Source organism: Taudactylus pleione, unplaced genomic scaffold (genome assembly GCF_031769625.1).
Source record: "Taudactylus pleione unplaced genomic scaffold, aTauple2 ptg000198l, whole genome shotgun sequence".
NCBI classification, from domain to species: Eukaryota; Metazoa; Chordata; class Amphibia; order Anura; family Myobatrachidae; genus Taudactylus; species Taudactylus pleione.
The window spans coordinates 11090337-11117323 of record NW_028284600.1 but is presented as its reverse complement, the minus strand read 5'-3'; the positions used below and the strand labels follow the sequence as shown (position 1 = coordinate 11117323).

The 26987-nt window shown below is 44.2% G+C and overlaps 1 protein-coding gene across 1 annotated transcript in view; it reads right to left on the bottom strand.

Annotated features, from left to right (window-relative positions):
- The window catches only part of LOC148518859 (pregnancy zone protein-like), a 178516-nt gene that overhangs the window by 28130 nt on the left and 123399 nt on the right, over positions 1-26987 (bottom strand). The window contains exons 22-26 of the mRNA XM_088476942.1: positions 23764-23847; positions 23470-23646; positions 19803-19878; positions 6110-6266; positions 2210-2278 (exon numbers count right to left, since the gene is read on the bottom strand). Coding sequence (XP_088333068.1) covers positions 2210-2278; positions 6110-6266; positions 19803-19878; positions 23470-23646; positions 23764-23847 — 563 coding nt within the window. The remainder of the gene's footprint in view (positions 1-2209; positions 2279-6109; positions 6267-19802; positions 19879-23469; positions 23647-23763; positions 23848-26987) is intronic.

The following is a 26987-nucleotide window of genomic DNA, read 5'->3' as shown; positions in this document are numbered from 1 at the left end:
TGTCATTGCTTTGTTTAATTTGAGTGCCAGAAATTCAGTAGGTTTTGTGAAATTTCAGATCATGTCCAAGATGCCTTAATGGGACATGTGAAACTGTAAGGTTTTTTGTGTATGGAATATATATATATATATATATACACATACACATACACGGTGGGTGGTTAATATAGTAAGGTAACAAGACCTGTCACATGTGTAATGATCTTTATTTCATTCTAATTTCCCACCAGGCAAGAGCAGGTAAACCATTACCTCCCCTCACAGCCATTAGACTGAATCTCATATCTGTCCCAACTGTTACATTCTGGCTAAGTTGATTCTCTACTGAGACGTTAGAAGATGTGGACCCAGGTTGAGAAGGGAACAGGAGGAGAGCGGCCTGGATAAATGACTTCCTCATCCACCAGTAACGGATGTTGGTGAGACCTGACCAAAGGTGTGGAGTCTAACTTACTGGGAGGTGTTCACCAGTGACCCCTCCAAGTGGGATTTGGGTTTAAGCTGCACCCACCAAGCAGGTCACGGCTCTTTGGTCAGGTATCCGGCACCAGTGGGAAAATGGAAGAATACTATCACAGGGAAAGCACAGGAGTAAGATATTGGAGGTTTGTACTGAAGTGATCTATTGAGTACAAACTTTGTAACTCCATACGCAAGGTTGACACAGGTGATTAGCACTAGGAGATAGTACTTGGATGACATACTAAGTACACACTCGATGGCTTCAGACGCAGAGCTGGCACTGTAGAATAATATTAGGAGATGGTACTTGGATGACCTACTAAGTAAACACACTGTGGTTTTATACGAAAGACTGGCACAGGAGAATGGTATTGTGAACTGGTACATGTATGATGTACTAAGTACACACACTGTGGCTTCAGACATGAAACTGGCATAAGAGAATGGTATTGTGATCTGGTACTTGGATGACGTACTAAGGGCCTGATTCTGACCCGCTCGCGAGCGCTGAGCCGCAGGGTCTTGTCGCAAGCCCGATGGTCGCGATGGTCTTGACCATCGCGACCATCATCATGGAAGCTCGCATAAGCTGTGGGTGGTAACCCACAGCTATGCGAGCGTCCAAGAGGCCGCTCCAATGTTAGGTAGGAGGGCCCTGATTCAAAGCGAGCGCTCTGGTCAGAGCGTCAGACTCTGAATCAGGCCCTAAGTACGCACACTGCCGCTTCAGATGCAGAACTGGCACAGGAGAATGGTATCACCAGATGGTAGTTGAATGATGTACTAAGTACACACACTGTGGTCTCAGATGCAGAATAAGCACAGGAGATGACTCTAGAAGATTGTACTCAGAAGACTTTCTGAGTACACACACCGTGGATAACACTCGGAACAAGTCACTTGAAAGAACAGAGCTTGGAACCTGGAAAGCTGCAATATCAAGTTTACACTGCAAGTAATGATGCAATGCAGGCAAATTCCTGTTGTTCAGAGCCCGGTTATATACCCACAGGTAGCAGTCCATTGGGGGATACTGTCAGCTGACTGCAACCAATACTACCATTGGGTAAAGGGTTAGTCAGGTGATATAGACTGTCATGGCTGCGTCCATGATGGTAACCACAGAAACCACATCACGGAGTGAGCACATGGATGTCCTAGCAAACCCCAGGTATAATCCTCAGCGCGTCACTCGCCACCACACATGGTGTCTGACTGCTCTAGAGATCAGGGGAAGCCGATGCTGAGGTGAGTAATGGCCAATCCTAGGAGACAACCTGACACCAACATTAGTTGAAAGATGGCAGGGCTGGCGGAAACATGGCCAAAAAATGAGTTGTGTAGTGTGATCAGATTTCTTCATCTAAAGGACAAGTCAGCACCTGAAATGCATCACCAACTTTTGGAGGTGTACGGCGATAAATTATATCATGGAAACAGGTTTTAATTTGGTGCACTGCCTTTGATAACAGCAGGATAGACGTTCAAGATGAGCAGCATACCGCCAGCAGAGCACGTCCACCACAGATGACAATTTGTGCCGCATTGAAGGTCTGATTCAGGAGAACAGACATATTTGAGTTAGTGATATTGCTGACAAACTAAACATATCAGTGGTTGCTGTACACAACATCGTTCTTGAGCAACTGGGGTACAGGAAAAAGTGAACAATGTTCAGCTGTCCTTAGCTTTCTCCAACACAACAAGGAGCTGCATCAACAATAAATTAATAAATAAGATAACTTACATTGTAGGCCTGGGGATGCTCCAGCAGAGAGATGACAACGTAGGCAGTTTGTGCAACCTCATTATCTGCCTAATTCATGAAACAGATAAAATAACAGACAGATATCAGACAGCGTTTCAATCTAGTTCATTGCATAACTGAATTGCTTCTACATTATTATCTTTGATAGTATTTATATGTATTTTATAGTTCAGTTATAACTTTAATGCAATTGTACCACTGATTTAAAAGCTGCCCTCTAAACCAGTATTTTTCATCCTCGGCCCTCATAGAATCCTAACAGTGCATATTTTTAAGTCATCATGAATCAGTTTTACCACATGTAGATCTATTGTATTATGTTAGTCAATTGATCTGGAAAACATGCCCGGTTATGTAGTCTGGGTACACACTTGTCCAATTCACATCCGATCTGACCTACCAGTTGGTCTGACATTTGTTGAGTGTGTACACTCACACAACCTCTGGTTTCATCAATTCCTTGTTGTTTGGTTGGGTCAATAGATTTTTAAACCTGCTAAAAAAATCAGGAAACCAGATCGGCAATCACCCAACCAATATAGAAAGTGTGTACACTCCTGCTACTAGTTTGGCCAAATCTTTGTGTGTGAGTGGCAGCCGGTCTGCCAAAAATTGGAAGTGTGTGTACGGTGACAATTCTTTCAGCAGATGTTTTCAGACGATGCAGATTGGAGATCTGCAGAAAAATTGGACAGGTGTGTATGCGTAGTTTGGATGTTGTATCTGCGACAAAGTCTCCAGTAGAATTGTGTCAACAGCTGACGATCCAAAGTGACCCATTCCACCAGGTACAAATTGTCCTGTTCTGGACTTGCCACCTAATTTGTGATAGCAGCCACCTGTGTTGAAGCTCCCTTCTCATCAACTGCCTAGTTCAACACAGGTGACTGCAATCATACATTATGTGGGATGTCCAGGAGCAGAGCATTTTGTGCCTGGTGGAACAGGTCATGTTGGAGGGTAATTTACACATTTAATCCAATCTGGTAGTATTTAAGATTAATATATAAGAGGTGCTACCCCTTGCTCATAGAAGAGAATCATCACAAAAAAAACAAACAGGAAAAATAAGAGCATTTATCAGGGGGCACTAGGACCAGTAATTAATTCAAAGAATATTTCTTTATTGGTATGCATTAAAATATATCTCCTTGATATCATAAAAAGGTGAGATATTTAAAATATTTTATAGAATGTGAATAAAGATAAGAAAATTGTGCTTATAGAAATAAAAGTATATTAAATTCAATGTTGTGCCTCTTGTCTTAATTTGTCCTTTTTATGATTATAATAGTTTCTGCTCAGTGGCCTTATTTCTCTTGACATAGAGGGGTAAAAAATTGCAAGACCCCCCTAAAGTTGTAAAAACATGGGGGAACACTATGGGTACCCCCGTTTTAGCCTTTAATTGAGAGTCGGGGATTTAAATAGCCACAGCAGGTGTTTTTTTCCCAACATTGAAGAAGTGATGCAGAAGAGCACTTAGGTTATTTTTTTCATTTTTTTAAGTGGTCCCATCAAATTTGGGGTACATGAAAATGGGTACTAGCATATTTTGATGTCCCTAAAGTAAGTTTTTAAAAATTCTGCATTTGTGCACCTGCCGCTATAATTCTATTCTTCAAAACACCTGCCGCATACTTGCAGAATAGCCCTGAACCTATTTCCCTATTGTTATACAATTTTTTCCGTTTTTTTTTTTCACCCCAATTTTTAAAATAATTTTTTGGGGTGTCTCCATTTTTTTTTAAAACTTTTTTTGACACAGTTCTTTTTTAAATGTCAGTCCCAGGGGTGCAGGCTATTTTTTTTAAGCCTGCACCCCTAAACCCCAATTCTGCACTTTTTTTCGACACCTATTCAATGGTGACCTATTCAATGGTGAAAAGTTATCCCCGTTTTTTATCAAAGACTTTTCAAAACTGCGATAAGTCTTTGATATTGAATACAGTGTAAAAGTAAAACCTGCGATAATGACGTCATAGCTCCGATATTAACGCAAAAACGATGTTATCGCACCCATATTGAATACCCCTGTGAGTCTCTCTCAATATTATTTTCCTTTCCCATAAAAAAAGAGAAACAGTGTAATTATTTGTTACATATGTTATAACTGTAAACAATGTGTCAACATTGTTGCCTACACCTATATTATAAGCTCTCCTGTTGCCATTAGATGTCACTCCTTTCCCATTATTTCCAGACTATCTTTATTAAATGCAGTGTTTATATTTATTAATAACCGTTTATCCTTTAATAGTTCACTCAAAGAATCAGATTAATCAATATCCAGACACTGGTGGACCACTAGTTGCCCGGATCTTTCAAAGTCCTACAAATAGTATTATTCCGGCTTAAGGGGCACATCCACTAGGCGATGTTAATGAGCGATTGAACAATTAAATTACGGAAACGCCCAGTGATGCGCGTTCCCGCTGGTCGTTTCCGACATCAATCATCCCCTGAACATGCCGGTCAATCTGCCGATAACGACAGATTGACCATGTATAGGGATGAGGGAGGGTACCTACACTGAACGACTTATCATTCAGTGTAAGAACTGCACGGTTTAATGAATAACTAAACAATAACGATATCGTTATCGTTCTGTCCTTCACTAGTCGCCTAGTGAATGTGCTCCTTTTGGGTGATTTTGCAGTGCATGTTTTCTACCTTGTATTTGCATTTCCCCTTTTAACAGCTATTTTAACTGTGTCAGTGTTCTCTTCTATATTATTGCAGAGCTAATAAATGCCTTGAAAAAGCTTATAGGTGAAACAGCTGTTGGCAGAGCCGTGGCCAATAGCTTTGTTCACCAGTGTCACCAGCAACTGAATTTAATATATTTTTATTTCTATAAGCACAATTTTCTTATCTTTATTCACATTCTATAAAAGATTTTAAATATTTCACCTTTTTACAAAATCATGGAAATATCTTTTTAATGCACATTGCATACCAATAAAGAAATATTCTTTTAATTAATTACCGGTCCTAGTGCACCGTTTTTTTGTGATGATTGTATGATGGACAGTGGCGGGCTGGGCTGGGGGGCAGGGTGCCATCTGTCCCCTGGGCTGGCACAATATTGCTGCTTGGGTCCGCAGGCGCGGTTTGCATTCGCATAGTCTGTGGCCGGGAGACATGCCGATTGCAGAGTGTGCTCCCGGGCCCGGACTCTCTAAAGAGACTTTCTAGAAGATTAAGTTGAGCGATTGAACGATATCATTCAATCGTTCATAAATCGTTTGCTACCGCTGGTCGTTTAGACATCTATCATTGGGCAAACATGCTGGATAACCTGACGATAACGGCAGATTCAGCATGATAGTGGATGATTGATGTGCCTACACTGAACGACTGCTCGTTTACTGTAGGCACATCACAGACTGACAAACGACTGCATGATTACAATGTCGTAATCGTGCAGTCATTTTAAGGTCAGCTAGTGGATGGGCAGAAAGACACACAGAGCAGCATGGCTGAAAAGGGGTGGGGTTTTGGGGGTGGAGCCAGCCAGGTTACACACAGCAAGTCAAACTGCTGCCGTCACAGTGCTATCCTTTAGCTCCAGGTCACCAAGCACCACTGCCTCTAAATAGCTGAGTTGCTTTCCAGGTTGGTGCCCCCTATCCTGTCTCTCACTCTCCTCCATACTCCATTCAATTTCTGCCTCCAGACTACTCCTCTCCAGCCCTCCTCTGATAGTGGATAGTTCACATATTTTTAGAATTACATTTTTACTGGCTGATTTTCTTTACACCAAAATTATGGATGAGGCAATTTCAGATACAGTTTTGGGGCAAGAACATATGGGGTACAAAATAATTAATTTAGGGCTCATGCCCTCAAAGTCAAATGTAATAAATCAATGTGCACCTCTAAGTCATTATTATAGTGAGGCTTCTCTCCGCTAAAACATCCATTGGGTATCTGGTGACTTTTCAACCATTTCACAGCTTGTTGATCATGAGTCTCATCTATGTAGATGAAGTCCTTGGAACTTCTAAAAGCCTTTATGACTAATGCTGTGAGCCTGCAAAAGGGTATAAAACATTGATTATTAAATGTAAAAAAAAAATACATAAATCTCTTGTATCATGAACAATTGATAGTTCATGTATTAACTTATATTGTATATAATATATTTTAATAAATAATAAAATAAAACACATACTGTATCCAGTTGCTATGTTGAGTAAAAGTGGGCAAGAGGTCTGATGCACATGAAAAAAAAAAAAGCTTACTATACGATTTGAATTTGGTTGTTAGAATTATTTTTTTGTTTAGGTACAGCTATCCAATATGTACTGTAGTCACTGGAGCAGAAACAATTGTGAAATGGAATCAAAGATGCCAAACACCCAGATTCTGACACTTGTTGAGTCCTATATGTCTCATAATTATTGCAAATCAGCTGTGATTGATCTCTTCCTAGAGTGGTTCTCCTAGTACTCATCAATGTGCATACATACTGTCCAATCTCTGGAGACACATCCACAACCTAGAAGTGAGCCTACATTAGCTGTGCAAAGGCAGAAACTTTCCAAGAGATGCCTCATTTAAAGGTGTAAACATCACACCCGACCTAGGTGTATATTTACTAAAGTGAGAGTTTTTAGAAATGGAGATGTTGCCCATAGCAACCAATCACATTTTTCTAGCACCTTCTAGAACAGACTAGCTAGAATCTGATTGGTTGCTATGGGCAACATCTCTACTTTTAAAAATTCTCACTTTAGTAAATATACCCCCTTTGCCACTTTACAAAACACCTCATTCATTAAATGAAATATTTCAGATTCTATTGAACTATACCCCTAAGTGTAGTCTAATTCTTGTTTCAAATAAATTAAGAATGAGATAAAGGGCCTTATTATGAGTTGCACGCACTGCAGATGATGGATGCAGTGGAGCAATATTTGCTTCTGCATGCATCTATGTTGCACTGCACATGTGTGCAGATCATGTGCGCACCGAGTTGGAGTTGTGCTTGAGCTGCACAGGTGATGCACGGTCTCAGAAAGGGTTGGGTAAAGGATCCTGGTGGTCAGAATCCCGATGGTCACAATGCCAGCTTGGGAATTCCAATGGTCAAAATCCTGATGCATGTTGGTGAGTTTTCTAACCCTTAAGCTGGGTACACACTAAACGTTCACCAGTTCAGCTTTCATAAGAGTAACCAGGCTACCAGAATCTAACAGAGCCTCTACCCAGTTGCCTTCTATACTGACTATACACATTTTCTTATTTGTCTCAGCCTGTCGGTCAGCAGTACAGGCTGGCTGAGCAAAAAAAGACACTCTGCAATTGATTTAAGCAGTATCACATTGCATAGGTTCAGGGTTAAGTGAACAATTAGCAGCAATATGGCCCACACCACCACATCGAAAAAATTGTCTCAGATTATTATCAAGTCTTTTACAGGGTAGGAACCATCCTGGCCCTGCTGGCCTACTCCCAGGTTCCAAACCCACAGTCTTACGTTCATTCCATCGCCCAGTACCCTTCTTCCCTGGAACAGTCTTACCAGTGGTCACGGGAGATCACCGTTGCAGAACTAGGGCTCGGCGTGGTACACTTAATAGTTCCACAAGTGCCACATACCTCTCCACCAGTTCAACCAATTGGTCTCTTGTTTTAGGGTCTGCATTGCTCACCCACTTGCGCAGAGTTGTAGGTAGAGAACGCAGGTATAGATTCATAACAACCCTTTCCATGAACTGTGGTCCTGTTAAGAGATTATGGCTGTAGCCATTTTGTGGTCAGATGGATGAGGTCATGCATTTGAAAGCAGGGAGGCTTTTCTGTTTGGTATTCCCAGCGGTGGACTCGTTGGGTGCAAACAAACACTGTGACTCCCAACCAAGTTAGAATCTCCTGTTTTAATTTGTCATAGTCTTTGGCATCAGTCAGGCACAAGCAAAATAGGCTTTTTGTGGTTTTCCAGACAGGAAAGGTGCTATGAGACTGGCCCACTGATCTTTATGCCAATTCTCTCTCTCGACTGTTCTTTCAAAAGCAGTAAGATATGCTTCAACATCATCACTCTGGATCATCTTTTGCAGAAAGTGACTGACCCTTATGGAGTGAGTGTTAGTTGGAACATCAGTGGCAGCATTTCCAGACCGGGCTACTAGCTGCTGTACCACCTCTCTTAAGGCCTAGTGGGTTTCCTCTATGGCCACTTGTTGTTGCTTCTGGGCTGCCTCAAAGGCAAATAGTTGCACCCTTTGTTTCTTCTGCTTTTGGTATATATGAGTATTATTTGTGTAGTTTTGCTATAATGTGTATGTCAGGGTTCAGCCTAGGATCGGCCATCCCTTACCTCCGTGCCGGCTTCCCCTGACTTCCCGCGCTGTCAGACGTCTGGTGCGGCGGTGAGTGATGCACTGAGGATTCCGCCTTAGCTGCTTGCGGACTTCCATGGTCGGCCTTGTGTTGGGGGTTCGGTGTACCCGTCATGGGCGCCGCCATGATAGTTCCTCTCGTGACAGCATCTATGACCAATGGTAGCATGGTCTCGGTCAGCTGAAGCTGTGCTCCTATCAACTGCTTCCCATGGGTATATATCCGACTTCAGTTCTCCAGGAAGTTGCCTGAACAATGTTTGTCGCTTCTAGTGCAAACTAGTAGAGTCTTCGTTCCAGGTTCCCTTGTTTCTTTGTGATCAGTTTCCAGTGACTTTCCTTGAGCAACAGTGCGTCCAACACCTCTGCCTGTGTGCCAATTGTTAGAGTATCATCCAGAGCAACAGTACGTCCAACACCTCTGCCTGTGTGCCTAACTGCCAAGTGTCATCCTGAGCAGCAGTACAACTAACATCTTGTCTGAGTACTGTCACAGATATATTCATGTGCGTGCAGAGCACCAGAATTCAAGTTCTCCAGGACCTTGGCGCAGCCATCTTAGGCCAGGTCAGGTGATACTGATGCATCCAGTCAGCAGCAGTTCCTAGTTGCCTCAGCCAATCCGCTCCAGCCTGGTGCTATAAAGGACCTCCCTCTAACACATGCTGGTTGCCAGTACAACAATGTTCTTTGCTCCTGCATGACCTATGTTCCTGAGCTCCTGGTGTGAAACCTGTGCTTCCCAGCATACAGTTCAATCCACATTACTCCAGTCCGGAGTCAAGTTCCAAGTTCAATCCACATTACTGCAGTCCGGAGTCAAGTTCCAATTTCTCAAGTTCAATCCATGTTACTCCAGTCCGGAGTCAAGTTCCAAGTTCTCAAGTTCAGTCCACGTTACTCCAGTCTGGAGTCAAGTTCCAAGATCTCAAGTTCAATCCACAATACTCCAGTCTGGAGTCAAATCCAAGTTCTTCAGCTCAATTCACAATACTCTAGTCCGGAGTCAAATCCAAGTTCTTCAGTTCAGTCCACGATACTCCAGTCCGGAGATCAAGTTCAAGTTCATTCAAGTTCCAAGTCTACAGTTCCTTTTCCAAGTTCAAACGACTAGAGACTTTAGCCTACAATCTGATTCTGCATCTTCTAGTTGCGTTATCTCTGCTCTGAGGACTCTAGTATTTCATCTTATACTACAATCTTCTTTTATTTCAACTGTACGAGCAGAAATTATATTAAATCATCCAGTTTCAAACCATCTACTGATTCAGGTGTCTCTGTCCAACTCCCCATTTTGGGTAAACAACTCCAAGTTCCTCAGTCCATGACAAGTACTATAGTCTATACCACCCCAAGCAACAGAGCGATTACATCCCTGCCTGTGTGTGTTACCTGTGCATCCCCACTGTGCAGAAGTGCATCAGTACACCACAACCAAAGTACTACTTCAAGTGCCATCTTTGATGCAAAAGTGCATCATGTCTTCATATTCATAACCAGAGTACTATTTCAAGTTCCACCTCTGGTGCAAAGGTGCGTCAATGTACTACTGTTGGAGTGCATCTCTAGTGCCAGTTTCCAGTGCAAAAGTGTGTCTGAACACCCCTTCCTGAGTACTACCTTCCAGTGTCTCCTCCCTGTGTATTGTGCCTTTGATAGGCATTTCCTGTGGGCCCCTGATATTCTGAGCCTCTATTCCCGCAGGGCTTGTACACCTGGTCAATGGGCCGCAACCTGCCTGCAGGGTGCAGCTAAGACCATATCCGCTTGGAGGGGTCACTGGCGAACACCTCCCTGCAGGATAGATTCCGCACCATTGACCAGGTCTCGCCAATGACCAAGACCTGTGGATGAGGAGGACACTTATATCCAGGCCCCTCACCTTCGTTTCCTCCCTCAACCCCAGACCTCAGCTTTCAATACTCCAGTAACAAGCATGACAGTTTGTTCAGGCTCAATGGAAGCGGCAGGATACCAAGGTACTGGGATCCTGCAGGACCTCACCTCCCATATGGACAACCAAGAGGCAGTGCAACAGCAAGTGGCCTAGTATTTACAGGAGCTGTCCTGACAGTTGTTATCTATCCAGTCCACCTTGGCCTTTATTCTACCGGCTCCGTCAGACACAGCGTCATTAGCTCCTCCGGTTTTGGCCCAGGGGGCTATGACCCAGAAATCCTGTCTTCAGTTTGCCACCCCTGAAAGATTTGATGGTAAACATCAGTGGTGTTGAGGATTCATTAACCAGTGTGAGATCCAATTTGAGTGCCTTCCTCAGAATTTTCCCACCTCCAGGTTTAAAGTATCATATGTAATTTCTCTACTAACCAGAGCTGCATTGGACTGGGTGTCCCCTCTTTGGGAGCATGCAGATCCTTTAGTGTCAAAGTACGAAGAGTTTGTTTTGGCATTCTAAAGGATCTCCGATGGTCCAGTTTCAGACCCTCCTCTCGGAGCTGAAATGGAATGAGGAAGCCCTTAAAGCAGCCTTTCTTCATGGCCTTTCCGAAAGGATGAAGGACGAACTAGCCTCTAGAGATTTGCCCACATCTTACGCTGATGTCATTTTTTTATGCAATAAAATTGACCTACGTCATAGAGAGTGGTGGGGTAGTAGAAGATGAGGTGAATGCCTTCAAGATCGACCATCCTTAGGTAGTCGTTCTTTTTCTCCATCCACCAGTGGGGAGGAACTGATGCAGGTCAATAAGTCTAGGTTTGCCACGGCCAAGCGTAGCCAGTGCTTTCAAAATAAGCTCTGTCTTTATTGTGCTGCACCAGACCATGTCCTTAAAAATTGTCCTTTACTTGCGGGAAACGCAAAACCCTAACTGAAGTTGGGAGCACTCAGTTAGGGGTGATCCTCAAGTCATCCCAAATAACAGATAGTCTTTTACATGTGTCGCTTTCCTGCAAGTCCAAGACAAGGAGGGTCAAGGCCTTAGTGGATTCTGGAGCTGCCGGAAATTTCATTTCAGGATCACTAGTTCAAACTCTGGGTATCCCTGTTACCACCTTACCTAACAAATTGCTGCTCTCTGGGGTGGATGGCAAAACCATTTTAGGGGAATCCATTTAATTTAAGTCTCAGCCTGTGTCTTTTAAAATAGGATGTCTGCACCAGGAAATGCTGGAATTTTTTGTGCTCCCTAAGTTGTCATATGAGCTAGTCCTGGGATTGCCTTGTTAAAGAGACATAATCCTACTTTTGATTGGTGCAGTATGCACATTTTGTCATGGGGACCAAATTGTTTCCATGGGTGCTTATCTCAAGTAATTCCAGTGCGTACCCATCCAATTACTACCAGTTCAATTGAAAAAAACCCTATTCCAGGGGATTCGGAAGTGTCTTCTGGTTCTCGTCTACCTGTGGCCTATCAAGATTTTGCAGATGTGTTTTGTGAACAGGCGGCAGATAAACTACCCCCACATCGACCTTGTGATTGTGGTATCGAACTCCTTCCTGGAAAGACACCTCCTCAGGGTTGCATTTACCCTCTGTCGGTTCCAGAAACAGCCACCATGACCGAATACATTAAGGAAAATCTGACCAAGGGGTTTATCCGGCCATCAACATCTCCTGCCGGTGCAGGTCTTTTCTTTGTAGGCAAAAAGGACGGGGGACTCCGGTCTTGCATTGATTACTGGGGGCTCAACCAAATTACTGTCAAGAACCGGTATCCCCTGCCTCTGATCTCTGAACTTATTGACAGGGTTCGAGGGGTCCATTTTTTCACTAACTTGGATCTTCGTGGTGTCTATAATTTAATTTGTATTAAAGCTGGAGATGAGTGGAAGACCGCCTTTAATACAAGAGATGGCCATTCGAATATATTGTACTGCCTTTCAGACTCAGTAATGCACTGGCAGTATTCCAAGGCTATGTAAATGAAATATTCTGGGACATTCTCTACATCTTCATCGTAGTCTATTTAGATGACATTCTGATTTTCTCCAAGAACCTGCAAGACCATCGACTTCATGTGCGGGAGGTGTTGTCATGTCTCCAGGAACATTGCCTCTACGGAAAGCTGACTAAATGTCTCTTTGAACAGACTTCAGTGCCTTTCTTGGTACATAATGTCTCTGGGAGATCTCTTCGTATGTGTGAGGTTCTGGTTTTGTTGTGGGCCCGGGGTGGTGATAGGAGCAGACACAGAAGCAGATTTAAAATAAAACGTGGAACTTTTAATAAGTGGTTTAACAGACATGAATGTGGCAAAACAGAAAGTCTGGATTTAGCACTAAAGTGCACTTGGGAACTGTAGTGATGCAATGGGAAAAAGTCCAGGCAGTGATAACAGAAGGCAGTCCAGTATTCCAGGTTTTGTGAGGCTGAAATGAATTGCAGGCTGAAGTGAATTGCAGGCTGAGGTGAATTGTCCAGAGGAAATATAAGAGGAGGCAGGGTGCAGGGTAAAGCTGACACAGGTACTTAGGCAAGGGAGAGGCAATAGGAGGAGGCAGTGGGAGAAGGCAGTGGAAGTCCAGCAGGGTAAGGAGCAGGTTAGGTAAAGCAGGCTAGGCAGAGATCCGACAGGCAGGCGGACAAGCTCAGGAACTCTCTCTCAGCTTGCGCTGAAAAACACATTGCACTGGCAATGAAAGGAAGCTCTACACTCCCTTAAATACCCAGTGCCGCACTGTGACAGGTTAGAGAGAGCATGTGACACACCAGGATAGGGCAACTAGGTCACATGTCCGGAGGCAAGATGGTGGCGCCCATGCCAGAATGGAACGGAAGCACCTCCAGGCCTAACCAGACCAGAGTGACAGTATGCCTGCACAGGACTACGCACAGCCAATGCACCCCACCAAACACCAGCGTCACCGCCAGACGCCCCTCGGCATAGCATCCTCACAGGTATTACCCGTCGTCCCCTATGCCGGGAAACCCTGGTCGTGACAGTATAGATCCGGAGAAATTAAAAGCCATTTCTGAATGGCCTCTGCCTGGTTCTCTGAAAGCTACCCAACGATTCTTGTATTTTTCAAATGATTATAGGTGGTTCATACTGAATTTCTCCACATTGGTTTCGCCCATCACGACCCTCACGAAGAAGGGTGCTAGCCCCTCCTAGTGGCCTGATCCAGCCATACAAGCACTCCAAAACTTAAAGGAAGCTTTTTCGACAGCACCAATCCTTCGTTAACCTCAGCTGGACAAACAATTTACCGTGGAGGTCGATGCTTCTTCAGTTGGAGTAGAGGCAGTACTGTCTCAACTTGCCGATGATGGGAAAACCCATCCATGTGGGTACTTTTCTCGGAAATTCTCTCTTGTTGAAAAAAACTATGCCATTGGAGATCAGGAGCTACTGGCAATGCATTTGGCACTAGAGGAATGGTGACATCTCTTAGAAGGTGCTAAATTCCCAATCACTATTATCACGGACCATAAAAATGAAATATACCTCCAGACGGCTCGCCGGTGAACACCAGGCAAGCCCGCTGGTCCCTTTTTTTTTCAAGATTTGATTTGAAACTCTAATTTCGTCCCAGCATCCTAAACAAAAAAGCTGATGCTCTCTCCCGCTCATTTTTGTCTGAACTCGAGGAAGAGGATCATCACCAACTTTGGTCAATCCTAGATCCCGTTGTGTTTGCTCCTACTCAAATACTGTCTCCGACATCTCGGAAGATTTTTGTAGCACCTCATTTGCAGAAGAAATTGTTATCTTGGGCCCATGCTTCTCTCTTCGTTGGTCATTCTGGAATTTTCAAGATGTATAAATGGTATGCAATCGGGAAGCCGACTGCCTAAATACCGGCAGCCGGCTTCCCGACTGTCATATCCCAGCAAGGGTAAAATGCCGGGCGTCTAGATGTAGACGCCTGCATTTCCCTGACGCTGGGAGACCGGCGCCCAGCATCACGATCGTAGCCAGGTGCCGCAAGCGGACAGCCGTGGGGGGAGGGTTAGGTTTAGGGCTCCGGGGGGGGACTTAGGGTTAGGCACCCCCCCGGGAGGGTTAGGGTTAGGCTAGGGGGAGGGAGGGTTAGGCACCCCCGGGGGGGACCTAGGGTTAGGCACCCCCCCAGGGGACTTAGGTTTAGGCAGCGGGGAAGGGGGTGGATAGGGTTAGGCACTTAGAGGGGGGATTAGGGTTAGGCACTTGGGGGGAAAGTTAGGGTTAGGCACCCCTAAGGAGGGTTACGGTTAGGGGGTTTAGGTTAGGTTAGTAGATACTCACCTATCCACGATCGGTATTTCCAGCACTGTCGGGCTTCCGCTGCTCGGAACTCTGCTGATGTCGGCCTGCATCTGACGGCAATCGAACTGCCGGCCATGGGGCCAGCGGTATTTCATCGCAATTCTGTATAAATATCTTCAACGATCCTAGTGGTGGCCCACTAAGAAGGAGGACATTCAAGAATTTGTTTTGTCTTGCGTGAAATGTTCCCAGCATAAGATATCTCACAAAAGAGCGGTTGGTCCATTACGCCCCTTGCCTGTTCCAGTTGCCCTATGGACCCATATATCTATGGACTTTATCTATAAGCTACCATGATCCAAGGGACACAATACGGTGTGGGTTGTCGTGGATTGCTTCTCCAAAATGGCACACTTTATTCCTCTGGTAGGACTTCAATCTGCTTCTCAGTTGTCCAAATTTTGTATTCAAGATATCTTCAGGTTACACAGTCTTCCAAAAGAAATAATATCTGACCGGGGTGTTCAATTTGTGGACAAATTTTGGAAAGCTCTGTGTAATACTTGTGGGATCAAATTGAAATTCTCCTCAGCTTATCACCCACAAACAATTGGTCAAACAGAGAGTTAATCAGGAATTGTAAACTTTTATTAGGCTCTTTGGGGGTCATTCAGACCCGCTTGTGAGGGAAGTTCACTCGCAAGCGGGTTGATGTTCCCCCACTGCGCATGCGCACAACGGAGGGAGCGTGAGACCCAGTGAGCGACGGGCTCTCCATCGCTCCGGGTCTCACACCAAAGGGAGCGTGCTGTCAATGTTGATTGATAGCACGCCCCCTTTGGTGGGCGTGCCGGGGGCATGCCTACCATCTGAAGCCGACCTCACTGACATCAGTGATGTCAGTGGGAGTGAGCCAAAATCACTCCTGGGCTTGCGGCAGCGAGACCCTACCGCAGGGTCTCCGTCGCAAGCCCGATGGTCGCGATGGTCCAGACCATCGCGACCATCATCATGGACGCTCGCATATGCTGTGGGTGGTCACCCACAGCTATGTGAGCATCCAGGATGACACTCCATTTTCATGGAGGAGGGCCCTGATTCAGAGCGAGCGCTCTGGTCAGAGCGTCCGGCTCTGAATCAGGCCCTTTGTTTCTTCTTCTCAGGATGACTGGGTGGATCTCTTACCGTAGGCAGAATTTTCTCATAATTACAAGTATCATTCATCTTCCAAATCCACTTCATTCTTCACTGTCTTTGATTGGCATCCTCAAATTCTGGATTTTCAGGATCTACCTTCAGTGGAGGTTTCAGCGGTAACCAGTTTGGTAGTATATGTTTCAATCTTATGGAAGAAGATTCATTGTTCATTGAAACAGTCTTCAAAAAATTATAAAAAAATTGCGGACAGAAAACGCCTTGCGATTCCACTGCTGAGGGTTGGCGATAAAGTTTGGTTGTCTGAGGGTGCCAAGCATGAAGTTTGTACCACACTTCATTGGTCCTTATCGCATTCTCAAAATAATCAACCCAGTAGTGTACAAGTTGGAGCTTCCTCCCCAAATGAAGATATCCAATAGCTTTCATGTATCTCTGATATGTCCTTTGGTGCTTAACTGTTTTCAAGTATCTTCTCCCAAGTTACCTCAAGTACGAACTCTACAGGTTACAGAGTTCGAGAAAGAAAAGATTCTGGATTCTCAATTTAGGTTCAATGGTCTTCAACACCTCATTGATTGGAAAGGGTATGGACGTGAAGAAAGAGGTTGGATCAAAGCTTCTGATGTTCATGCTCCCCAGCTGGTCCGAGCTTTCCATAGGAGATTTCCTGATAAGCCTAGTGGGAGTCTGGTGTCCACCTTGAAAAGGGGGGGTACTGTCAGGGTTCAGCCTTGGATCGGCCATCCCTTACCTTCGCGCCGGCTTCCCCTGACTTCCCGTGCGGTCAGACGTCTGGAGTGGTGGCAAGTGATGTGCTGAAGATTCCGCATTAGGTGCTTGCAGACTTCCATGGTCGGCCTTGTGTTGGGGATTGGTGTTCCCATCATGGGCACCACCATGAAAGTTCCTCTCATGTGACCAGGGCTGCCATCAGAAATCGTGGGGCCCGATACTGACAAAGAAGGCCGGGCCACCCTTGGGGATGGCGCAGAGGTGGGTGAAGCTATATATAATGTGGGAGGAGATACACAGGGGGGGTTGGATGTCAATTAGTGCTAAACCAGTTTAAAAATTCTCAAAGTTTGGGGTGGCGAAGGAGAATGGGCATGGGGGCACAGGGCTGGGAAGGCTGGACTGGGAGGGCACAGGGAAGGCTGGACTGGAGGTGCACAAGGCAGGGAAGGCTGGACCTTAATTTGGGGGCACAGGGCAAGGAAAGCTGGCTGGACTAAGGGGGGCAAGGAAGGCTAGGTACACTAGGGGGGAGGCACAGGGCAAGGAAGGCTGGACTGGGGAGAGGGACAGGGCAGGGAAGGCTGGCTAGTTTAGGATGAGCACAGAGCATGGAAGGCTGGCTGGACTAGGGGAGCACGGGGCAGGGAAGGCTGGCTGGACTAGGGGAGCACAAGGCAGGGAAGGCTGGACCTTAATTGGGGGGCACAGGGCAAGGAAAGCTGGCTGGACAAGGGAGGGCAAGGAAGGCTAGGTACACTAGGGGGGAGGCACAGGGCAGGGAAGGCTGGACTGGGGAAGAGGGCAGGGAAGGCTGGCTGGTTTAGGGTGAGCACAGAACAGGGAAGGCTGGCTGGACTAGGGGAGCATGGGGCAGAGAAGGCTGGCTGGACTAGGGGAGCACGGAGCAGGGAAAGCTGGCTGGAGTAGAGGGATAGGGCAGGGAAGGCTTGCTGCAATATGTGGAGGGGCACAGTGCAGGGACTCCTACCTTGTTTCTTCAGCAGAGAGAGCGGGGTCTCTGGTGACAGCAATACAGAATATATGAATCGACAGCCGGGGAGACACAGCGCCGCTGGCGGTATTTGAAATATGATGCTGCCCATGAGCCAATCACAGCTCACGGACTGGCAGCCAATCAGGAGCGGCCGCAATGGCTGCTCCTGATTGGCTGCCGGTCTGTGAGCTTTAATGTCTTGCGGCCGGCTTCATATTTCAAATACCGCCGGCGGTGCTGTGTCTCCCTGGCTGGCGATTCATATATTTAGTATTGCTGTCGCCCGGGCCTCCGCTCTTTCCGGGCCCGGGACTCTGGCACGGCAGTCCACCCCTGACGGTGGCCCTGCATGTGACAGTATCTCCAACCTATGGTAGCATGGTCTCAGTCAGCTGACGCTGTGCTCCTATCAATTGCTACCCATGGGTATATATCCAGCTCCAGATCTCCAGGAAGTTGCCTGAACAACGTTTGTCGCTTGTAGTGCAAACTAGTAGAGTTCTTATTCCAGGTTCCCTTGCTTCTTTGTGATCAGTTTCCAGTGTCTCTCCTTGAGCAACAGTGCGTCCAACACCTCTGCCTGTGTGCCAATTGTTAGAGTATCATCCGGAATGAAACAGCGCGTCCAATACCTCTGCCATTACCATTATCAGCGTTATCTTGAGCAACAGTGCGTCCAATACCTCTGCCTGTGTACCCATTGTCAGTGTCATCTTGAGCAACAGTGCATCCAACATCTCTGCCTGTGTGTCTAACTGCCACACAGGCATAGATAGTCTATACCACCCCAAGCAACAGAGCGATCACATCCCTGCCTGTGTGTGTTACCTGTGCATCCCCACTGTGCAGAAGTGCATCAGTACACCACAACCGAAGTACTACTTCAAGTGCCGTCTTTGGCGCAAAAGTGCGTCAGGTCTCCATAACCGGAGTACTATTTCAAGTGCCACCTCTGGAGCAAAGGTTTGTCAATGTACTACTGTTGGAGTGCATCTCCAGTGAAAGTTTACAGTGCAGAAGTGCATCTGAGCACCTATTCCTGAATACTACCTTTCAGTGTGTACTGTGCCTTTGATAGGCATTTCCCCTGGGCCCCTGATATTCTGAGCCTCTATTCCCGCAGGGTTTGGACACCTGGTCAAAGGGCCGCAACCTGCTTGCAGGGTGCAGCTAAGACCATATCCGCTTGGAGGGGTCACTGGCGAACACCTCCCTGCAGGATAAAGTCTGCACCATTGACCAGGCCTCGCCAATGACCAAGACCTGTGGATGAGGAGGTCATATATCCAGGCCCCTCGCCTTCGTTTCCTCCCTCAACCCCAGACATCGGCTTTCATTACTCCAGTGACAAGCATGACAGTGTACTGTATAAATGTTTTTGATATATCCTTGTGACTACATTCATATTTGTCTATCTTTTGCATTGCCAAGTTTTCTGGATTTACTCTTTGTTTCTATTGGGTGGTTTGGTGCTCATAGGCAACCGAGTCCAGTGAACAGCAGGGTGTGGGTGTGTCATAGGTGTGGGTCGATGCTTTGGACACTGTCTGATGATGTCACCGACATGTGCTGCTGCTGTGTATGAGCTGCCTTTTCCTGCATGATTGGTGTTCTCTCTTTTTTAGGTATGTGGTTTTTTGCATTTTGTGTATATCTGTCCTTGAAGAAGGTAATTAAAACTAGGGGTGAGCGGGTTCGGATTTACTCGGTTCTTATCGCCACTTTACCGCAAGTTTGGATTAGTTCGGATTTATTTTATTGGCTATCCAAAACACGTGATAGCCGATAGCCAATAAAATGCCATGCTGAGAACCGAGTAAAACCGAGTAAATCCGAACCCGCTCATCCCTAATTAAAACCGAAACGTCGGACGCACCTACCTGTGACTGTCTGTTATGCCCTCTGAGTGCTGCCTGTTCTTCCATTGTTGTGCATTACCTTTGGGAGGGCACCAAGGCATCTACACCTTTTAAGTTTGCATGAGTGCCAGACTTTTATACACACACATATATACATACACACATACTACTATTAGCTTAAATATTGAGAAATTAGCACTAACGGACAAACTACATTCTTATGTTGCGGAGGAAACCATGCTATGAATAGGTACAGGATATTCTAAGGATGCTCAATGCCTGGTATTTTCATTTAATATACCTAAATAATTTCATACATACCATATATTTGATTTAGACATTGAAAAAAATCCGTAAGAGCCATCATTTCTTTTAAATGTCAGTTGTTTCTGGAAACCTGCAGAGATAAAACAATTATCTAATACTATTTTTTTTTTCATCTACAATTTAAAAACAATTTTAAAATGACCTAAAAACATGTTCCCTGTGACAGATAACTAACAGGAGCCACCTAAGAATAATGTTAAACTGATTAGCTCAGTGCTATCCCTAAAGCTGGCTTTACACCATAAAGATTATCTTTCCAACCATCCAACTAGTTGGCTGGTTGGAATGATGGTCTGGTAATGTATGGGAGCATATAAAAATCGACCATTTGCTCCCAAACACTGGAAAACGGATAAAAATGGTTGTTTAGAGAAATTGGTTAAACTCATTTTCGAACATTTTCCAGTGTATGGGAGCAAATGGTCGATTCTCATTTGTTCCCATATATAAACAGATTTTCGTTCCAACCAGCCAACTACACTAGTTATAATCTTTAATTGTATGGCCAGCTTTAGGGTATGTCATGTTAAAGAGGCACAGCTAATGTTAAACCTTTATTGATGAACATCCTAGCAGCCGAGCATAAACTTCAAACTACTTTTCTCTTGTATTGTATGCAATATGCTCTATCCAACTGCACTTAAAGTAGTCATAGTTCTGACATTGTTAAAAATAATTAATTGAAAAATTAAATATAATGAAAGACGGTAAAATAATTGTTCTAACCTCCTGGGGCACTTGTATACAGTATTTATCTGGTTAATGTGCTGTATTTGTTTCTGTGTACAGTATATTGATTTGGGGATGAAAGACCACCAGGTTTAAAGACATGTCCTAATTCTTTAATAATCAAACAGGGCCGGCTCCAGGAAGAGCCGCGTCTTGTGTAGAACAGGACTGAAGCGCCCGATAACCGTGTGCCGTCCGAAAATGGGGCATGGCCTAATTACCATAGGTCACACCCCCTAAATGACACCGTTTAACATCAGGCTGGGGGCGAGCCCAGCACTACTTCAGTAGCTGGGCTGCCCCCAGTCCTTTTTTATTATAATTCGCTATCTGTGTACTAGGAATATACAATTTTAAATAATTGAATAAAAATTAAATGTTTGCCAATCTATCAAGTGTGCCATATATAAACTACTTTCCTCTTCTAGCTCCAATTGTAACACTTAGTCTATGGCAGCACCCCCTAACAGAGTAAAAAGTAAAAAATATATGATGAAATGTGATTTTTTTTTTAGGGGTTCCTGTTTTGCTTATAATCTTATTTTCCAGTGATATGGATTATTTTCTTTTTACCGATACAGCTTAATAAACTGCCATCCTGTGTGCCACTACAGTGCCATTATATTTCATAGATGTACTATATTCTTTTAAACACAAATGTGTTTGTGCCACTGCTCTGTCGCTTAGTTTAGCCAACCAGCTCTCATGATTGATGAAAACAATATTGTGAGCTGTGTGGTGGTCAAAATTTACTGAAAATTAACGTTATTGATGTTAATAATTAGAGATGTTATGGATTGGTTCTCAGAGAACCGACAATTTAGGGGTTCCGAGTCGAAACGAATCAGAGTTTGGAATCTTTTTGGGGTTCCGAGTTGAACCGAGTCTCGGTTCAGTTCTGCGGTCGCTTCGGAACTCAGATTTCAAAACCGATCTCGGGTTTTGGATTACATGTAAAGAGGTCCAAACATGTCAAGTTACATGATTTTAGCTGTTCTTTTTTATTTTTTTATTTAAAAAAAAAAAAATTACAGATCCAAAACCAAAACATGTGAGGGTGGTTTTCCAAAACAAAAATCAAAACCAAACCACGAAGATGAATCCGGATCTGAAACCAACACATCTTTACTGTATTAGTAATACTGTAGTAACAAAAATAGGTCCAAATTACATAATTTTAGCTTTTTTTAAATAAAATTTTACAGAGGGGGTCTGCACACATCAGAAAGTAAGTGTTAGTGAAGCTACGGGCAGTCAGAATTAAACACCTTTCTGAAAAAATTTAAATAAATCAACAAGGCTGTTTATTTTTCATTTAAAGTTTTAGTACTACAGTATCTTTATCAATAAAAGGTGTACATACAATTTCCTAAAGGGTAAGTGCAGGACTATATAATGTAAACCGAACATATCTAAAGCAGGGCCGAAACTAGGATGTCTGTCACCCGGTGCAAGGCAGCAATTTTGCGCCCCCTCCCTTCCCCTACCTGGAATTTGTCCTTGCTCCTCCATAAGGCAGTGCACTACTCAGACGTCCCTGGTATAGTGACGTACATTATTCCACACACCATAATGCCCATTGCACATTATGCCACACACTGTAATGCCTACTACCAAAGTGCCACTTACATATTTGCCCGACACCATTTTATACCAAACAGTAAGGCTTCTAATTACTTTAAAATTACCTGCTTGTTGTCAGGGGTTTTATTCTCATTACCATTTCCATGCTCGTTGCCATGGGGTTTATGCTCATTGCCATGGGGTTACATGCTCATTGCCATGGGGTTACATGCTCGTTGCCATGGGGTTACATGCTCGTTGCCAGGAGGTTTATGCTCGTTGCCATGGGGTGTCATGCTCATTGCCAGGGGGGTTTATGCTTGTTGCCAGGGGGGTTTATGCTTGTTGCAAGGGGGGTTTATGCTCATTGCCAGGGGATTTCATGGGAGAAGATGCAGCTTCCAGCATCTTCTCCTGGCAGCACCAGCATTCCGGTGCCGGGAATGCTGTGTGCATTGCGCTGGCCTAACAGACACTAGTGGTTCAGTAGGACCTCTAGCATCTGTCTCCTCCTAGGCGGCGGCCATTTTTGGATGGCCGTTTTCAGCAGAGTCCATGCGGAGGGCTAGTCCGCATGGAATCTGCTGAAAATGGGCATCCAAAAATGGTCGCCGCCAAGGAGGAGACAGACACTAGAGGGCTAGTAAGGACCTCTAGCATTTGTCTCCTCTTTGGCGGTGGCCATTTTTTGATGGCCATTTTCTGAATCTGCAGCCCCCAAGCCACCTCCAGTCAGCTTTTTTCACCCCCTGCAATCCGGCACCCGGTGCATGTGCACCTCTAGCCCCCCCCTAGTTGCGGCCCTGTCTAAAGATTATTTTATGTTAGACTCTTATACCCCTTTCAGACTAGTAGCAAAATTCTTGTTTTTTGCAAGGTTAACCCAAGTTGCTGCTAGGTGTGAAAGGAGCAAGGGTTAGATTCCCGGGTTGAGTGACCTGGCAATCCAACTCGAGTAGTTTGCAGGGTTTAACATGGGAATGACTCGTGTAACCCTGCAGTGTAAATGGGTAACCTGGGTCATCCAAGCAAAGTCCCGTTTATAGCATGGGGACGTCACATATACATATCTAGACTTGTATTACAATTATCTTAGATTATAACAGTTAAGTACAGGTTTTAAGAAATCTGTATTAATTCACTGAGTGAATGTAATGTGTTTAAGAACAAAGCATCCAATATTGAGAAACAAGAGGAATTTTACTAGCAAACATTTAACCAGTATAACTAAATGAGTGTCATTTTGGTACAAAAAAGGAACAGCTGGGAGGTATACAAGTACTAAGTCCTGTGTTTTGTTATGTTTTTCTTCTTGGCTCCCATTTGACAATAAAAACTCTCAGCATTATAAAATACTCAGCTCGCGCACCTTCAGTTAAATATTCCAGTGCCTTTTTCTGATATTTGGGTCTTAATTCTTTTGTACTCTGCAAATACTGCAGTGAGTAAACAAATCTGGAAAACTTTGCTATGTTCTGCTCCCCACATCCATCTGGCATACGAAGTATGTTCTCCATGTTAGCGATAGAATTGCCAATGAGATCACCTGTCAAGACATGCTTTACTAGTTAATACAAATGGAATAAGGGTAACAAAAATCTACTTGCTAATCATAATAATATGCTTCAGTCTCAATGATTTTATTAAGCAGGGATTTCCTCACCCAGTACAATGATGTGAGCACGTGCGGAGCCTGGCACCAGTCTTTCAGGAACCTGGTAGGAAACTGGGATTTTGTCATGGTTACCTGGTAAGAAATAATAATAGTTTTTTTGAGATATTAACTTTGTGCCTGATTGAACGTTGTACGCTAATACTGCCACTGGTGCATCATTGTGTAGGCAGCCGCTATGTGGAAAAATGCCAAAGTTGCAGCTGCCAAGAGATGCATCGAAATGCCCACATGTGACTGAGCCCTCAGTGCCTTTATTTATTTATTCAAAACACCAATTACAACCTACAGCCTTTTAAACACTGACAATATTAAACTATACAAGTATCATTCATACAGTATCTGATATCCTGAAACTATGCATTATTCATTTATTTGTGGAGCAACACATTTGAAGAAAACATGTTTGAAATAACATGGGAATATTAGGAAAGACAAGGTCACTCTATTGAGAACACAAGGCAATCCATTGACATGCAGAAAAGACATACCACCTAGAAATGCAATAACAAGATATAAATTTTGGACACAAACTATCTGTGAGGACAAGAGAAATTACCCTGAACAACGTTGAAGGGAACAACATGTAAAAGAACTAAAGATTATTTGTGTTATTATACTTTACAGACTTTCATGAACATAATGGGCCAAATGTAACAGGGTGAGAGTTTAGAAAATGTGAGCGTTTAGCAGTAATCTCTCACATTGGTCGAGTTTTATCTTCAAAATGGGAAAACATCTGGATGAGATTTTACATCGTGAGAGTTTTTTGAGTCTAAAAACATGGGAGTTTGCCTGTTCTCGGACTCTGTTACATTGGGCGAGTTTTACTGCTAAACTGTCATATTTTCTAAACTCTCACCCTATTACATTTGGCCCAACAAATCTAATTACCACTGAATTCTAAGCTAGGGAAAATACTCAGAAAGCTACAGGTTTAAGTGCGCAGGCCATTGGTTAATGTATGATATTGTAGATTGGATATCTAGATCAGTGCATCCAAATCTTCACAAGTTTTACCTTATATTCTGGTAATAACCGGACAGTAATACCCTATACTACAGAAATCATTAAGTCCAGAGATGGGCCAATTCTAATCCCTAGACCTCCCCCTGCTGGCTTCAATAAACTAACTGGTGTCCTCATTTGATGTAGTAGGTTGTGTACTTGTCAAAATGGTTTGAATTTTTGGGCTGCCATATTATTCCTATACAATTTATGTATTTCTTTCAAACTATAAAACAAAATACTGGCCTCCTGACACCTGTGAGCCCCTGATGTTAGCAGCCATGGAGCCGGAGAGGGTCTCCTACCCTCTTGCAGGCTGTGGCCTATAAGCTCCATAGAAGCCGGGACCTCAATTTCCGTGGCAACCGGCGGATCGCAGGCCATGCAACGGCACTAATGCCCACTGCTGCAGACTCCCCCTGCTGACACGGCTGCCGGGTACCCGGAGGATCTTGTTTACCTGCCCTCCTGGTCCAGAATAGACACCTGGAGGCTGCCTGGGTCTGCAAAAGAGGAGCATCTGCCATCTTGGTACACCCTGCATAGCCTTCATGCGGTTTGGAAGCTGAATATAATAATCCTGCTGCTGCTTCTCAGCCTGTGCTGCTTCCTGGCCATCCTCACTCCCTTCCCCTTCAGCCACCCAGCAGTTGTTCCCCTATCAACCATCAGACAGAATACCTAACTTTTGCATGAATACCCCTGTCACATGGCTATTATTTTGAAGTGAATCTTTAATTTATACACAGGAGCCACTAGTTCCTTTATTATTGGTGCTGTCCTTTATTGCACAGATATTGACAGGGTAGTGCCAACTGAATCACACTGTGGTCAATTATTACAACAATATTGCTGAACAGTAATTTTTCATGTGGTTCTGCATTGCTTCTACACTCACCCACAATTATAGCACCTCTAGCTCCCTCTGGTGGTGGCTTGATTGAAATTCATCACAATCTAGACAACCTTATGGGTTTTATCTTCCTGTTCTGATATGAGATCACGTCAAGTTCTGTTATGTTCTCTGATATGATGTGATGATATTTCCAATGGCTGCCTAGGTCCATAGGAGAGACGGTGCCTAGAGATGACCCATATTTTCTCCTAACTGGTTGAATAAATGATAATTGTACACAGATTGCTGCACATACTTAATGTAAGTCTTAAATCCAGAATGGGGAAAGACAAGAAACAAAGGTCCAAGTCAGAAGTAGGTAATAGAACAGACAGCGGATCTCATCAAGATATGCGTCAGTTCCTAAAGTCCGCTGATACAAATGCATCAGGGGCGACTTCCACACCATCCTCCCCAGACAGATTATCACCGGAAGATACTCAACCTCCTAATACTCCTGCTTCTACTATACGTGAAGAGATTAGTGAAATCCTTTCTCGTGTTAGATCATTACCAACGAAACAGGATTTCCAATCTTTGGAGACCAGAATTCAGGCTACTATATACCAAGAAGTGGCTACCATTCAATCGGATATGGCTGAACTGGCAAATAGGGTAGACAAACTAGAATATCATAAAGAGGCATCCGATGATGCTTTTCAACAATTCACAGATGTTCTTTCTCATCAACAGTCTGAGATTTGTTCTCTTAAATCACATATAGATGACTTAGATAATCGTGGTAGTCACACAAAACAACATCAGAGTACGAGGCCTCCCTGAGGATGTTACTCAGCCCAATCTTATGGAAGCACTCATCAACTTTGGTGAGATTCTTGGTCTGGACCCTAATAGTGAGATCCTGTTTGATAGAGCACATCGTGCTCTTCGTCCTAGAGGTTTACCTACAGACAAACCCCGTGATGTCATTTGCCACCTTCATTATCACACCCAAAAAGAAGCCATCCTGCAGAAGGTACGCCAACTTGAAGAGGTTGATTTTAACAGAGATAAGATTCAGCTGTTTCCAAATCTATCCTGGTATAGTAGTTTCGGTGATATTTCGACATTATGTGTCTATCAGTTTTCTATATGTACAGTTATTTCTGATATTTCTTTAAAAGGAGTTAATTTAACTTTATTTTATATTATTATGTTTGAATGGGTTGTTTCTGTTACCGTCCCTCTGAACCCCTCAGTGCTGCACTTTACAATATCCTGGATATGGAGCAGATTTTTGTCTCCTGGATATCCAGATGCAGCATTCCGATGTTTCATTTTCGATCTATATTTACTCTTTTACATGTGTATT